This window comes from Cygnus olor, chromosome 7 (assembly GCF_009769625.2).
Source record: "Cygnus olor isolate bCygOlo1 chromosome 7, bCygOlo1.pri.v2, whole genome shotgun sequence".
Lineage (NCBI taxonomy): Eukaryota > Metazoa > Chordata > Aves > Anseriformes > Anatidae > Cygnus > Cygnus olor.
This window is the reverse complement of record NC_049175.1, coordinates 15,135,974-15,152,883: the sequence shown is the minus strand read 5'-3', so window position 1 is coordinate 15,152,883 and position 16,910 is coordinate 15,135,974. Positions and strand designations below refer to the sequence as shown.

The following is a 16,910-nucleotide window of genomic DNA, read 5'->3' as shown; positions in this document are numbered from 1 at the left end:
GCTTTGAAAATCAACTAAATGCTACCGTGGCATTTCTGAATTGACACCTATGCAACTCCTAATACTGGCAGATGCCTCTGACAGGATGCAAAATTTTGACACAAATTATTTTGAATTGACACGATGTTTCTTGCAGTAAGAATTTTAAGATGTTTGTGTTCAAAAGAAACTGAGAAAGGAAAAACCGGCCAAGAGCCATTCCTTACACTGCCTTTGGTCTACCAGGTCTTACAGCTACAAGTGGCTGGAGCTCAGCAGAGCTCTAACTCTCTGCACATTTCCCGGTCCTTACACTCTTCCTTGAGCATCTGCAGGGGCCACTGACAGAGAAAATGCACTGGGCCAGGGGAGCTTTTTGTCTAACTTGCTCCTCTTTTTCTAACCAATCTAGTATAAAAAATTGAGATAATTTGGAAAAACCAAAACAGACACTACTCTACCAAACCCAACTCCATTTAAGCTTTCTGGAAAAGTATGAGCTTAATTTTAATCCGTGTCTTTATGAAAAGACCTGTGAAACTGGGATTTATGTTGGCATTAAAGTAGCCCTCAATTTCTTATATACATTAATTTTAATATGTTGTGGGCACTCAAAATGAAGAACATTTGACATAAGAAGCACTGTTTCTCCAAAATATGATTTACCTTTTGACATTTCTGACACTAAAAAAAATCAACCAATAAGTAGAATCCAGTTAGAGTTAAGTCTTGCATTACAGTTACCAATAAGTATAAAAATATTTAAGTATTTTGAAAAATCTTTGCCCTAGACTTCACTCCCTAAAAACATTATGTAGTAACTCCAAAGCTGAAATTTTGGCCTGGCTTTCCTTACAGAAGGATGTGTACGCGGCAAGCCTGATGCTTCTTGGAGACATTATGCCTACAAAGCACATACTGACAAGCTGGCTAGTACAGCAATTGTAAATCCAATGTGTGTATGCATCCAACTGTGTATGTACAAATGGATTAAACAGCACACGTGGAATGTCTACCTGATGTTTTCATACAAGCACTAGTGATGGTAATATCGTTATAAAGCCACAGTGCATGTGCTCTTCAGCCCATGTGGACAGCCAGATCCAGGGCAGCTGGCAACAGAAACCACCTTTGCACAGCCATGTAAAACACCTGAACAAGTCCTCAATTGGATACGGACCAGGTACTTGTTAGAAAAAACAGGTGTTTTTGATGCTCACATGTATAGCTGTAAATCTAATTGTCCTTTGATTTGGTTTACATTATGCATTTAAGAGAAATTTCCGTACTTTTTAGTTTACAAGTAAACCAAACCCAGAAAAATATCAGCAATCCAAAACCAAAAACAGCTAAACCCCCTTTCAGTGTTTCCCTGTAGTTAAAATTCACTAGGAGCAGCGCCAATTACCAGCAAAATAAACTATCATTAAAACTGTAATCATTCACTAAAACCTTTGAGAAAGTCTGAGACGCGTTGTGATTTTTTTGTTGTTGTTGTTAATTAATGAGAGCATTAACCCACTGGGTACTGCTGAAGGGCACAGGGGTGCCATGTCAGGAGCTATAAGCATAACAGCAATGAAATGAAACAAAGAAGCTAATTAAAACAGGACTGCAGCTGGTGGGAAGAGCAAGACTGCATTTTACCCAATAGTAATTTAAATAAATAGTCACAGATATTTGGAACACTGCTAAATTTCTTAATATCAATTATTTTAAATGGTGCATTTTTCTCTCTGCCTTTTAGACTTCTTTCTAATTATGGAAAATCCTTACCTCCTTAGTGTTACAGCGCTGACATACTATCTGCACTCAGATAGTATATCTGAATACAGATATACATTTGTGCACATCTTGGAACCGATTACCTGCATCACAGCCAACTTGAAAACAATTTATAAGCCTAAGGAGGACTTGCCAAGTACTCATCCAGTTTTTTTGTGACCCTCCCCCCAGTTCTGGTGGTAAGACATACAGGTGGAGGGACTGCTGAAACTTGTCTGGAGGGAGATCCTGACAATTTAAAAGGTGCTTAAATGATATATAAATGAAGATCAAACAGTGAAGGAGAGCTACACGCTCATATAGAGGCATTATGTTTTCCTCTCTGTATTCCCTTAGTACCTGGCTAGAAGCAATAATACCTCAAAAATATTTCAATACCAGGGTCACAAACTGCTGGAGCTGCCTGAAACAAGAGAGATTCAACACCCTTTCACTTTTTGGTATCTCCATACGTGCAAAGCTTCATAGTTAGAAAATACACACGCTTAATTGAGGTTAGTTTTGACTTAAGCTAATCAATTATATTCAAACAAAATATTCTTTTCACAAGCTAAATTCTTTAGATAAAACCAAACTTGTTTGATAAGCCCAGCATGTAGGCAAAAGAAATCTCAGCAGTTTTTCTCCCAAAAAAACCACATGATTTATGTCCCCTAAAATAGTATAGTGAAATGGCATATTTCATTTTCACAGTGTAACAACCTTCAAAAATAATATTCCTGGAAAAAAAAAAACATATATATATATATATATATATATATATATATATTCTGAAATTAGATTTGGAGAAAAGGGACTTAATGCACAAGCCAGAAAATGTTCACAAATTTATTTATTAAAGTTACCAGTTGTAGCAATTAGTGTCCAGAGCTGAAAATCTTTTCTTGGCAACCCAAAGAAGGAGCTGGTCCATTACTCACAGAGGTTCTGCGTTACAGTGCTGGAGGGCAGCAGGGCTCTAGTACAAACTCAGCCAGCCATTCACTTAATATTCCCCACATCATAACCAGCAAAGAGACCAAAGGTATATATACAGGTACTGTATGTACAGAGACCAAAAGGTATATATATACATAAATAATAGATATACACCTGTATAACCTTATCTCATTTTTAGGTCTCTACTCAAAAATAATGTGGGGTTTTCCTTCATTTCTTATCTTTATATTTTAGTCTTAATTAGTCCTGAACTCATCAGCCAGCTTTCCCACTCCTGCATCACTTGCCTACATGCTTGGTCACTTAAAGCAGAAACTCATCCTAACAGAACACGCTGCTGACACATTGGGAAGCTGCATCTCTCAAACACAAAACTAGGAAAAAAATTTTGAAACAACAACACTACTAAAACCCAACAACACCAAACCATTTGTGCTCTTTCACAAATAAATAAATTAGTGCTCTGGTATTTAACAGATTTATGGTAATTCTTCCCATCTTTACTCAGAGAAGACAGATCTGTCTTTCCATTCTCCTCTTAGTTTCACTCTGGACATTTCCACTTTTGCACATACACTCCCCACTTCCACTTCTTATTATAAAAGCCCCAAAATACTGATTTACTGCAAACACACATCCTTTGTACTGGTTACTAGCAGATTATTCAATCTCTAATGAGAATAAAAAATGCAATGTAAATTGTACCACCTCAAGAAAAACAAAACCAAAACCAAATCCTTCAAATAACCTGGATTAGTCCAATCCAAAGATTTCTATTCCACTAGAAGATAAAGACTTCAATTCACAGGCACCATTTTAAACAGTGATAAGTTGCACTTTACCAAGCTTCAATATCCCTAATAAAAACTTCTGAATTATTTGCTCTACATTTCTCTTTCATTAATATATTTGTTTTACTTTCAGGTTTGTTGATAAAGCTGTGTAATGCAGTAAAACATTTTGTAATTTAATGTAAATTAGTGCTACTACTCAATAAGCCATAGCTTCAGATTCTAGTTTCTTCCATTATAAGCATCCTGGCAAAAAGTATGTTTATCTTCTTGATTGTCAGGAAATAGGAAGAATAGCCTTCATGCTAAAAACTTAAGTATATTGGCCATGGTGTGTTTCTCCAAAGTGACACAAATGGAAGGGATTTAAAAGCCACTGAATTTATTGCTTTTTTAAATGAGAAGAGAAAGAACTAAAGTTGGCATCTAGTGATGAACCCACAAAACATTAAAAAGGAAAAGAAACAAAGAAAAAAAGTTCTGACCTCATTTACTGCCACGTAGTATTGCTGCTGCTGGAACCGAGGTGAGTTATCATTCCTGTCTCTCACCACAATCCGCACCTCATGGTTGATAATGGTGCCAACCTTTTTATTAACGCACTGGACTTGCACCACAATGGATTGAATGGACAGTGGCGGCTGTAAGTGAAAATATATTTTATAATACATAGTCAAAATGTGAACTGAAGTAACAGGAGAGTTAATTGCTACACCGATATTAATATTGCTCAGGTTCACTTGTAGCCCGTCGGCCTGTGTCACGTTTGATGCTGTACTGTTCCTGTATTTAAACAGCTTCTCCGAGAGCATCCTGGCTACAACTCGTGCCGGCAGCATTCCAGGTAGACCCACACTTCTCAAAGCTGCGCTGCGCAGGCTGAGCTTTGCTGTCTGACTGTGCTAATGCAACAACAAGTGCAGCATCCAAAAATCCTCCGCAAGATTAGCCCTCACATTTTGATTATCGTCCGGTTATTGAAAGACACCTAGAGAATGGCACAGATTTTAACCTTTGATTGGCTAATATTTGAATGGAAAGGTCGAGTCAGAAATAAATGAAAGATTCTACTGCTTGCATTTATCAAGTAATTTAAAAACAACTTGGTCACTGCTACGTATAGACAATCCAGAGTCTTGGGTTTACTACACTGAACACCATAATATTCAAATAAAAATAACTCCATTTTGATTTATTATCTAACAGTCAGCAGAGAGCAAGCACACATGGGAAGGAACAAAAGAAGAATCCTCTGTATTTATTGACCTCAGTCTTCATGAGACTAAACAACTCAAAAGCATAATTTACAAATGCCTATGAATTCACTGTACTGTAGAGAACAAACAGCTTTTTGTATTGAGATTGTGAGACTTAAAATTATACCATAATTATGTATCTGCATAATTATGCTTTCACTCATTCTAAATGCTACAATTTCTCTGAGTGACTGATTTTTTTCCAGTTTTGAAATTATGGATTTTAGAACCATATGGCTTTCTTTACCCTTCAGACTGTGGCACTAATCAGTTTTTAAAGAGTCAGCAGACGTGGGAAAAGAAGGTGGTTTTCTGTTGTTGCTGAGATCTTACATGAAATTTTGATTCTTCCTTAAACTCTCTGCACTCAACTTTCTCAGCAATTAGGTACAGCATGAGCCTTTATCTAATAGTGGGTTTCTCATTGCTGTAAAAATCTGCAGCCAACTGTGAGGTGCTTCTACTTCTAACACAGGTAGGAATATACCAAATATAATTGCTAACTTAAATTAAAACTTGAATGTTATTATCTCTATTTTGCAAGCTGGCATTCTTTGCAAGAATCATGGAATTTTTAGACCATCTTTAATAAGTTAAAAATGCAATTGAGATCATCTGCAGTTGTTAGTGATACCTAAGAAAATGATAGCTGCTTGTAGCCGCAGATACATAGATCTGTGATGTTGTGGATTTGCAAAGAACATGTGAAAAATAGTTTTTCCCTTTTCTTGAGGTACGGCAGCATAAAACTATTTTTATTTCTGCTTGGTCAGCGCTTAGATTTGAAATCAGATCTGTAAATAAACACTTGTCAATTCTGACATTTACTGACAATAAATGTAAATACATAATACATAATAGCACCATTTGTTTATCATACTGGGGACAAGTTATCCTAACACATTTTAGCAGTTTCTTTCCCCTCCGGTTCTGATTGATCTCTATTCATTCTTCCTAAGTACTTGAAGTTTTGGAAGGGAAGTCGGGAATTTTCTTTTTATCCAATTTTATTTGGAAAAACGTACTGTCATTCTCAGTAAAATCAGTCAATGGATTCTAATTGGATTTTCTTTCAAGAAAAGTAATAAGAGAAAGAATGAGATTGGGTTATCTGAATCAGCAGAGGGTTGACAGGCGGGCACACAAGAGAAAAATGGGAAGAGCATCCAACCATATTGCATGTAATCACATATGCACCATTTGTGAATCAGACTCAGATTTCTGCTCTGTAATCAAAAACTTCATTTTAAGGTTGGAATTAATAAAAAAAATCTATTGGTACTACAAGGTTTCACATAGTTTTCACTTGAAAGATGAGAAATGCAGCTTTTCTTTGTTAAACAAATAAAGAAACAAAGAAACAAAGAACTGCACACACTCCCAAATGATTTTCTGATTTAGGGGTTTGTATAGTTCTGGTTTTGAAGGTTGGAAACACCTGTTAGATGAGAGATGTATTAATCAAGTTCATGGCATAAGTTCCACATTTTCACTTGATCAGCAGGTTGGGTTTTCACAGGTTGCTTTCATTTTTTTGACTTGCAACTTAAATTGAGGTTCACTGAGACCACAGAAGAGAGATACAGCAGGGCTCACACCCAAAATCTGTATTACTACCTTAAATCTCATTTTTTCTTTTCATACCCTTATAAATTTAAGCAAACACAAATAAGTAATCTTATGCAGCACTAGGGATAAAAATGTATTGAATCCACCTTCTGTAAATACTAGTTGTTGTTTTTTTTTTCCGAAGTGTTTCCTAGTTCATAGTAAAAATGAAGAAATAATCCCATAAAAACTAATATAAAAACATTATTACCCATATGTAAATTAAGCAAATTTATACCATTCATTCATTTCCTTGTGACTTGAGTCTACAGTGCTGTTCTTTGCAAGAAGTGCCTATGTATTCATAAGGACGTAAAGCATTTATGAGGTTAGACAAACTGTCACTAACACAGCATTCCAACTCCTGCCCATCACAAAGGCAGCCAGCTGTTGGGCACTGGAGGCTATGCCACCTCTTGGCTGATGCACAAGGATCTCCTTTGTCCACAGGTCTGTTCTGCCATGTTTTGTGTTGATTACCTTTGTTTTACTTTTTAAAATAGTTTGTGAATTAAAGCTAATTAAGAATGGCTGAATTCAATTAGCTTTTTTTTAAAAAAGTTTAAAATTAAATGATGATAATTTTGCATGTTGTTTTTGATACTAATGAACATACCTCTAAATACATGGAGAAGACAAATTACTCGATCAAGCCAATATAAAACAAACTTTCATGCATGCCAAGGAGAACTCCTGATCTTTAAATCACGCTTTCCATGTTGCTTACAGTCACTTGTAAGCCAGTTTTTCTTGCAGATTCTGCTGAACTGCAGCAATGTTGTAACATCAAGACAATGTCTGTATTTTTAAAAAGCATTCCTCTTTAATGAAATTACCATAGATAAGAACGTTCCTTTTTTTTATAATCTTTCTTTCCACAAAAAAATCAAACTTGCCTAAAAACATTTAATGCTACTAGGAAAAAGCATACCACACAAATTTTGTGTTACCTTATATTAAAAAACAAAAAAACTAGCACATTTTCATCTGAGTATGTCAAGCTTTGCAAAGTAAATTGAAATTGAAATGTGAATTGTAATATGCACAACTCCTTTGCTTTCTTTTACATGTCATAAGCTAATGTACACAGGTAGAGCAGGCTTTGAGTGTCACGGGACATGAGGTGAGCAGGACTTCTCCCAGACAACAGCAGCAAAACATAAAAATGCTTTTAATTCAATAAACAATTTTGGTGCAATAAGTATTTCTGCTAATTCACACAACTATTCTGTCTTTATTATTGTGTTTGCCCACATATAATTGTTATGCACATAGCCAAGTTTGCTCTTTATTATTGTGTTTGCCCACATAATATTGTTATGCACATAGCCAAGTTTGCTCCCAGTAAGTCCTTACAAAGAATCAAATTAACTCTGTTCACATTCATCTGGGGACAAAAGATAGATGCTGCTATTATGTTCTAGCAATTCTTGTGTTTATGATCACTCTTCAAGTATACACTGACTCGGAAAATAAAGTCTATGGGGAGAAAAGGAAACAAACCACAAACTCCAAACTTACGTCCCTGTCCAGAACTCGGCCAGTGCTGTTTAGGTACAACCTCTGGCTGATGGGATCGAGGATCACCCAGTAATCCACATTGTCCTTTAAGGAGAGTTCAATGGTGGGGTCTGGGCCTCCTGCTGTCCCTTTGATCAGCATATTGTCAACCAGGATAGTGCCTGCAAAAAAACAAAGGGCACACAAGGGAGACATTTATGCATTCATTGACATTTTTTATATATTTTCATAATAATGGCAACACTAAAAATACAATTTTCTAACACAGGTTTCTGGCATTTTATGTTTTGAGTGATGTTTAAGAAGTCTGATTATCTTGAGTGAAAAACCGCCTCTGACACTGAAGCTATTTCAGAGAATACTAGAAGAAAAGAAAAACAACGTGAAATAACTTGTGTTGAGGATTAGACCCATCAAAGATAACTATTTAACATTATCACTTTGTTTTCCTCTATTTAGTAATCATCCCCCAATCTTACCTCAAAAGAATGCAATCAAGTAACAACCAAAATGGAAACACATTTTCCGTAGCAAGTACAACACAACAAGGTGAGGAAAAAAAAAACACAACAGCAACAAAAACCAGTTACATAAAGCTCTACAAGGAAAAAAAAAAAAAAAAAGACATTGGTCTTCAACAGAAAACTAGATTGTAGCAAAAAGAAAACAATGTCGAACAAGACAAAAGGGAAACCAATTAGGACCAAACATGTACTCAACACGTATAATGTGCTTTTCTTTTCTTGTCCCATCATGTCAGTTAAGTCTTGCCTACACTCCAGCTTCCTTTCCAAATGTCAAGCATTGCTAACTACCACGAATGTCATACTCCAGAGTCTCAGAGATGCATGCACAGTACCTATGAACACTTCCCTAAGATTCCATTTTTTGCTGAAGAATTAATACTACCCAGTTTTCTTCACACAAAGCATTAAAAGAAATAATCTTGGTTTAAATTCATTGACAGGTAAGAAAAAAATCTGTGAATGTCACCAGCTGTAGAACATTTAAATTGGTGAAAAATACTTATCAGATAACCTCATGTTTTGCAGACCCAAATAATTTGTTTCAAAAGGCAGAGTAAAGTTTATTTACACCCTCAGTTTACAATGACAATGACTCTATAAATACATTAATCTGTACGGAGAGGGGCTCTGAGTCGGAATGATGCTTTGTTATGGATAAAATGGGAAAACTAATTATTGGTCTCTTTACAGTTTTACAATTGTATTGAGGAAAACCCCACAGTAAGGGTTTTTCAACTGTTTATTTTGAAACTACTGTTTTAGAGATGACAGTAACAAACACTGGCAAGCATCTGTAACTTTAGAGCAAATAAGTTTTTTAAGTTGGAAGAACAATAACCTTTTAGCCACATGAGAAACACAGATTTGGGGCTATTGGCACAACCTCTTGTGAGAGGTTCTGTACAGTGTTAGCCCAGCCCAGCAGCTTGAAGCTCATACAGCTTTCCAGAGGCCACCACCAGTTTTAGTGGAAGGGTATTTCGCCACTAAAAACAAGCTGACTGCCAACTCTGTGACAGTTTTAAGTGTTTATGTCCAATCACCAATAAAATCCACGAGCTTCTGTACATTGCCCTCATAATTATGCCTCAGTGATGATGCAAAGAAGTTAGCAACCAAAAATTTGAGATCATCTGAAAAGGTGCCCAAAACCAGCCTCCCTGAAAACAACCAAGACAACAAACACCACGACCACCCTAACGGCTTGAGTGCTTTTAACTTCTTAGTCTTCTTGTTCAGACCTGAAGGTGAAGTCAAAGTTCTGGCTACATCTTCACCAACTCCATTACCAACATAAGGCCCTACAACTCTCTTCAAATGACTCCAAAGGGAAATAATAATCTCCAATTTCCACCGGTGATTGTCACCACATAAGGCATTTTAGGCTACCTGAGCTTCAACTACTGGAAAATAATCCATGCACATATTCCTGCTGGGAAAAGGGGTAGCTTAAGGGATGTAAGAGCTGGGGCAATTGCAAGAACCGGATGACATGACTAGGAAATAGGGGAAGGAAAAAGCACCAACAGCTTCTGTCTGCTTTCCCATGTCAAAGGTTGTGAAGACACCTAATGGCAAAAGGCACCAGGACATGAAGCTCTCACAACTTCAAGCTGATACACTTCGGATGCTTCAGCAATTGTGAAATACAAGAAGTGTTTCTCTGTCTCTAAAAACTTAAGTGTAAAAATAAATAAAAGATTGTCTTATAATGAAAGTTAGTCCCTGTTTTCCACAAAACTCCAGCTTATAAAAAGGTAATAATCCATCATTAGTAGGTCCTGACTGAAAGGACAGTAGTGAGGGGAAATTGCTCTCAAACTTTACAGCCATGTGGCCTATACACATACCCAACATATGTGGCACAAAAGGGGTTATACCAGTAATCGTGGCAGAGCTCTTACTGCTAATTAAATAAGTCTGCAGGGCTGTGCCCCTGTGAGAAGGTAGCAATCACCTTTCCAAGAAGTGCACGCAAGTGATCAGAGAAAAAACTATGTTCCTCAAAGGCGTGTATAAATTCCTCATGGCACTGAGTGCATTTGGAAGGGGCAAGACCCAAGGACTTAATAGCAGAAGCCCTTTCCGTACTTTAAGTACGGCACTCTGTTTTCCTTACAGGCAAAAAAAGTACAGTAACTTTGGACTGCAACATCTACGCAAGGGGGAAAGCACCGTAAAACAGTAACACACATCATTCGTTTGACTTGTTGCTCTTGGTCCACGGAGGCTTCACCCTCCTTTGCCTAGTTTCCAGAAAATTGGCTTCTGCCAAACTCAACCTTAAGCAAGGGCTAAAGAGATCAAATAGTAACTTAATTTTTAATGTAGCTGAAAAAAAGCAACTACAATTACATACCTTTTTTTTTTAATATTTAATCAACTTAAAATCTTGATGCAATGATGAATTTTGTACAGTCTCTATTAAAACACTGCTACTTAACTGACCTTACTGCTTTGAATTCTCCATCCAATTTGACTCTTCTCTGTTGCACTCCATAATAGATATTTGCTTGATTTAACAAAGCACTACTTGCTTTGTTTTCAGCAACTCCTTTGTTCTTAAAAGCACAATGGGTTTGTTTCAGAAATTTGCAAGGCACTCATAGTCTCTAATCAAGAAACAGCAGTACACAAAAAAGCCATTTTTAAAATCATCCTTAAAATATTACTTTTGTAAACTACAAAAAAATCTGAAATGGTGTTTTTGTGTGTGTGTGTGTTTTTTGTTTGTTTTTTATATCTATTTTTTTTGGTGCTTACATCCTGCCTCTGTCCTTGACCTAAAATGCCAGGGAAGTAATAAATCTGAATACATGCAGAGTCTGATGCAACCAAATAGACATTTTGTCCATAAACTCACCGTACATGCAAAAACAAACACATCCCTTGATATTGGCAATGCACTAATACAATAGCTTTCATAACGTTTTTGTGAAAAGCCCAAGTGACGTTCTCGCTGAAATGAAGTCTTTTACCTTGTTACAGAAGTAACATACCTTCTCCTGGAACTACACTGGAATTTCAATTTTACACTAGTGGGGGGTGGGGGACTGTTCAAAGTCCACAGAGGACACAAGTAAAGATCCTGAATTTCACAGCAAGGAGGGAGGTGGTCCATGCAGATGCCTGTTTCATGTATCTCAGTTACACTCAACATATCCAAATGCTCGGTAGTGTTTCAGCACAATTCCCTGTGCTTCCATCCTGTGTGCACGGATCATTGAAAAGGACACCTGGGACTATTTTTGACCTGGGATGGTTTTCCTGACTAATTAAGGAAAGACTAATGGAAAATTTAGATTTCATACTGACACAAGCAGAGCAATTCTTAAAATAGCTTTTCATCTTGTGTGGAGACCAAGATTTGACCGCTAATCCACCTTCACTGATGCCTGATGATCACTGAGGTGTCATGTGGGAAGATTATACAAATTTAAAAGGAATTAATATGGAACCAGTCTCAAGGAATCAAAGTCAAGCAAGTTAGGTAAAAAAAAAAAAAAGAAAAAAAGAAATGAACATAAAAAGAGCAATATTATTTTCAGGTGTGATAATATTCTTCTGAAAACAACGACATTTACTCATAAACGCTATCTGAGCTTGTTGGGAATTATTCAACATGTAGCTACAAAAGAAGCCAACAGAAATAAAATTTATAAAGCACTGCTGCTTTATTTGTAAATATTGTAACAATAGTTGTACACCACACTATCCCTTTGAGATGAATCCAGAAGCTGAAAATCTTCATTAGACTGAAATAACAGGGAAGTGTTTGTACACATTAATCTCAGGAGAAGGTGATCTTTCCATGGGAAGCACATTACAAGGGACTCAAACACAAAAGTCATGAAATACGGAATTAGCTGTTTATGCTCTGGTAAAGAGAGCAGACCCTTAGTACTCAGTGAGAACTTACTAAATGATTTAGATAACATCTAGGGATTATTTTAGTCGAACATTTCAGCAGAGCCCTTTCTTTAAAAAGCCAGTGAATTACGATTGGCCTGGGAGTAACCCTTATGCCAGCACATGAACCAGAGAACAGAAACTAGCTGAACGAAACCTGCAGTGCTCAGCTTTCAGTAGTTACGATGCATTCACATCAGTTTCCTAAATTCAAAGACTACAAAACAAAAAAGGGGATTGTTTACTTCCACACATATTATTTCAGATATAAAAATTAAATTGGAAGCTCTAGAAAAGCATCACACAATTACAGACTATCCTAAGTTGGCAGGGACCCACAAGCTCCATGAGGAAGCTGCAGGCCGCCATGAGGCCTCCCCTCATCTCCTCTGCTCTGGGCTGAACAAACCGAGGGCCCTCAGCTGCTCCTCACACACCTTGCCCTCTCTGGACCCTTCACCATCCTCACAGCCTCCTCTGGGGCTCTCTAGTAGCTTTATGCCCCTCCGGTACTGCGGCACCCCAACCCGCACGCAGTGCTCAAGGCGAGGCCGCAGCAGGCCGAGCAGAGCGGGACGATCCCTTCCCTCGGCCGGCCAGCAGCGCCGGGCCTGAGGCACCCCAGGCATGGTCAGCCCTGTGGGCTGCCAGGGCACTGGTGGACCGTGTTCGGCTTCTCATCCACCGGCACCCCCAGATCCCTATCTGCAGGTCTGATCTCCAGCATCTTGTTCTCAGTCTGAACGCACACACCAGGTTGCCCCTTTCCAGGTGTAGAATCCACCACTTGTTGTTGTTAAACTTCATAGTGTTGGTGACCGCCCAAACCTCGTCTGTCAAGATCTCTCAGCAAGGCCTCTCCACCCTTGAAGGAGTCAACAGCTTCTCATAATTCAGTATCATATACAAACTTACTTAGTATGCATTTGAGCCCTTCACCAAGATCATTTATAAAAATGCTGAAGAAAACTGGCCCCAAAATGGAGCCCTGAGAAACCCCACTGGTGACTGGCTGCCAGTCTGATGTAACCCCATTTACTATTTTCACCCTTGAGAGTGAATCATTCACCCCCAATATTACGTACTTGTCTGGCTATATTCCGGACATTTTGTCCAGAAAGGTACTGTGTCAAAAGTTTTACTGAAACACCAAAAGATTACTCTATTGACTTCCCTTGGTCAACTAGGTGGGTAACCTTGTCATAAAAGGAAATTAAGTTACTTAAACGGGACTTTCTCCTTGCGAACCTGTGCTGGCTGTGACCAGTGACTGTGCTGTCCTTCAACAACTCCCAGAATAACCTTCTCCAGGCAATGAAATTTTCATTGTCTTCTTACTTGAAGTGATGACGAAAAAGATGGAAGAGAGCCAGGAGCAGGATTTCTCCTTCCACAGTTGCTGAGCACAAGGCACATGGAGCACATCGCTACTCCACACTGATGCTACCAAAGTGGTGCAGCAGGCAAAGGCTCAACTTCATGCCTGAACACGGGACTAAGGATTTACACATCCCAGATGGTCAGTCTCAGTGACAAAGAGCCATACTTAACTGCAACCAATTAAGCAAGCCATGATTCTGCACAAGTACAAAATACAAATTGGACACATCTTAGCTCATGAGGATGTTGTAGACAACAGTGCATAATGTTCCATATCCTTTGTACTTGATGGGCTTCCAGCTGTGTTCAAGTGTGGAACACAGAAAGACAAAAAGCTACAGGAGTGCTCACAAGCTATGTGGCTGAAGCCCACGCTGAGACGGAAGTACAGCCTGAAGATTTTATCATCCAAATGTATTTATCCTTCCTTCAAGAACTGTCTAAAACTTGTTATTCTTACTTCTAAAGTTGACAAAAAAGATAAAGCCTCTTGCAACAGCATGATTAACCTCTGACATCACCGAATTACATTAGCAACTACTTCAACTGATTGATGTATGAAAAGGTTAAACAGTCAAAAATAGTATTTTGCTGTTCGCACAGAACATATTTTACATTTCAGCATATTAATCAAGTCCATATAACAAGTCCAAGCAACATGTCAGGGAATTTACATTAAACAAACACAGTGTTTCCTACAGCTTGGAACAAAAGTTATGAATTTTTCAGCCTGCGGTATTTAGCCTGGGAGAATTATGCATGTTATCCATCTGGAAGAACTGACTTTAAGGAAGAATCAACTATCCTACGCATTGTACCCACAGAGGCACAGTACATTAAATGAGAAATATTACATATTGCTTATTTACTTATGGGAAAGGAGATAAGTTTCCTAAAGAAAAAAGATGGTAGTTAAAAGGCATAAACACACATGTGCTCAACTCTTTGAGCTATGGTAAGGGCAAGTACCAAGAATTATCAACAGATGAAAGAAAACTCATCACTTCTGCACTCTAAAACAATGGTGTTTTTTTCTCTAGGCTTTGTGTATTAAAAAAATAAATAAAACCAACCAAGTTGGAATAGTGAGAACTGGGAGCCCTACAGAAATAAGAAACTCCTGAGACAGTTGTTACAGATAGCACCTCTGGAGAGCGGCAAGCCAGCATGCTTATTCTTGGTGGTGGTGAAGATGAGCAGCATCTTGGCTGGTGTCTAAGTACGGAGCTGCGAAAGCGAATGTCAGACACTGCCAGTGGTGAATAACCTTCTACCAAAGGTTGAAGGACACTCTCCTTGGTGCCTACCCTCTTGCATCTTCTGTTGGCTGAGTAGAGACCAGAATAGGCAGAGGGAACTTAGAAATTCAGGAAGGTTTCTGCCTGCAAGTCCCACCTCTGCCTGCCCAGGACCACTAAAAATGTTCTACAGAACATGAGTTTCACCTGCACACATCCAGTTGCTTCTCCTCCTCTTAGTGACTCCTCAGCAACTTTTACGCAGTGTGCAATATGCCAGGTTTCTTTCAGATAGAACAAATGTGCATTATAAAATACCTCTATCTCTGTACTGCTTTCCTCTGCCTGCCACTGACTGTAAAGCAATTTGAAAATGGAGATTAATTTCTTATAGAAAGGCATTAGATGGATCAGTTGAAATGGTAGTTGCTTGCTTTGATATTCTATAGAGTTTTCATAGCAAAACCTGGATCATAAACTTATTTTTCTACTTTTGCAGGTGTATGTCTATAGTAAAGGATGGATTAAATAGCAATAAATAAGAAGTCTCAGGAAAATGAAAACCTTACTGCAGAAAGTAAATTCTGAACATTATCCTGAACTTACTTAGAACCATGCTGCAGTTTTATGAACAAAAGAATAGGATGATTCTGCAAAGCTGGCTCTAGGGTTACACATTTCCAATTCTCTCTCCTCACATCATCAGTAGAGATCTTTGAGAAGTTTCCAAGGTTGTTTCAAGATTATTTTCCTGTGCTCCTGCCCTGTCTCCTCTCTTTCAGGTCTGTATGCAGCCACAGTCTCTGAACAATTACAGCTAAAACCAGCCCATTACTTTGGCAAAAAAATAGGAGTTAAGACAAATTCAAATTTTAGGCTTTAACTCCTGGTCAATCCACCTAGACCTTATGACTTCCCACCTGGAGCCACTGTAAGAATCTGAGTACTACGGGGAAAAGGTCTACCCTTCAGACTTTGTACAGTACTGGTTGGAGTCCATGATAACCTAAGGTGACACATTTTCCTTTTTTTTTTTTTTAACCTCTTCCTAGCCAGCACAAAGACAGAGCTCTAGCACTAACTACTTCTGCCTCAGGCTGAAAGGATGCAGCAAAATGGTAGAAGACGTTTCCTGATGGGGGAAAGACAGCGGCACTGCGATCCCACTTAGTTCAGAGCGTACATATGCCTGTCCTGTAGGATATTAGGAATCACACTCCTTCCTCCTCGCCTTCCCTCTGCTTCTTTAGTGATATGATCAGAGCCCCATAAAGGCACAGAAGATGTACCTCATTACTTCAAGTGACTCGTACGTCACTTTGAGACATCTGACCCACAGCGTTTACATTCTACACAGAAAAATAACAAGAATCAAAAGAAAACAGGAGAAGGAAAGTATGATGGTCCCTATTTTTCCCCCTCCTTCTAAGACGACAAGCAAAAGATAAACATGTAAAGATTGAGCGTGGGAAGAGAGAGAAAGAAGCCTGGGATAAAAAAGCAAAAAGTAAAGAGTGAAGCAGAGATTAACACAGCAGCACCAAGAGAAGCAGAGATTAAAGCAAGCCAACACACAGACCAGGGATGCAGGAAAAAATAATTCAGGCTGTAGAGAGTACATTGTCCTGACACAAACGGGGCTGAGGACTGGAGAAGCCAGGGGTTGGACTGTGGCCTAAATTAACAAGTTGCAACTTTACTTCATCAAGTCCAAGTTGTATACAATTCGCACAAAACCCCATCCTGAAAAATTATGATAACAAAGAAGCATCTCAGACAAAAACAAGTGCCCTATCCTTCGTCACATAGGGAAAAAAATGTGAAAACAATGAGTTCTGAATGCTTAAAAAAAAAGAAAAGAAAAACACAAGTTGTTCAGAAATCCCTTTTTAAAAACTTTTTTTTTTTTCAATGCTTGGAGTTGCAGCAGCAGGATAATTGCCTGGTTCACACAGAAGGGTCCTCCTGTTCCGCCTT

The 16,910-nt window shown here is 38.3% G+C and overlaps 1 protein-coding gene across 9 annotated transcripts in view; it reads right to left on the bottom strand.

The window, feature by feature from the left end:
* Positions 1–16,910, bottom strand: part of PCDH15 (protocadherin related 15) — a 738,374-nt gene that overhangs the window by 265,868 nt on the left and 455,596 nt on the right. For 8 of the 9 annotated variants that reach the window (XM_040563492.1, XM_040563503.1, XM_040563491.1 and 5 more), the window contains 2 exons: positions 7,880–8,040; positions 3,980–4,135 (listed from right to left, as the gene is read on the bottom strand). In XM_040563492.1, the coding sequence (XP_040419426.1) occupies positions 3,980–4,135; positions 7,880–8,040 (317 nt within the window). Of the gene's footprint in view, positions 1–3,979; positions 4,136–7,879; positions 8,041–10,854; positions 11,003–16,910 lie in introns of those variants that run through there. The other variant, XM_040563499.1, reaches the window with a different exon arrangement.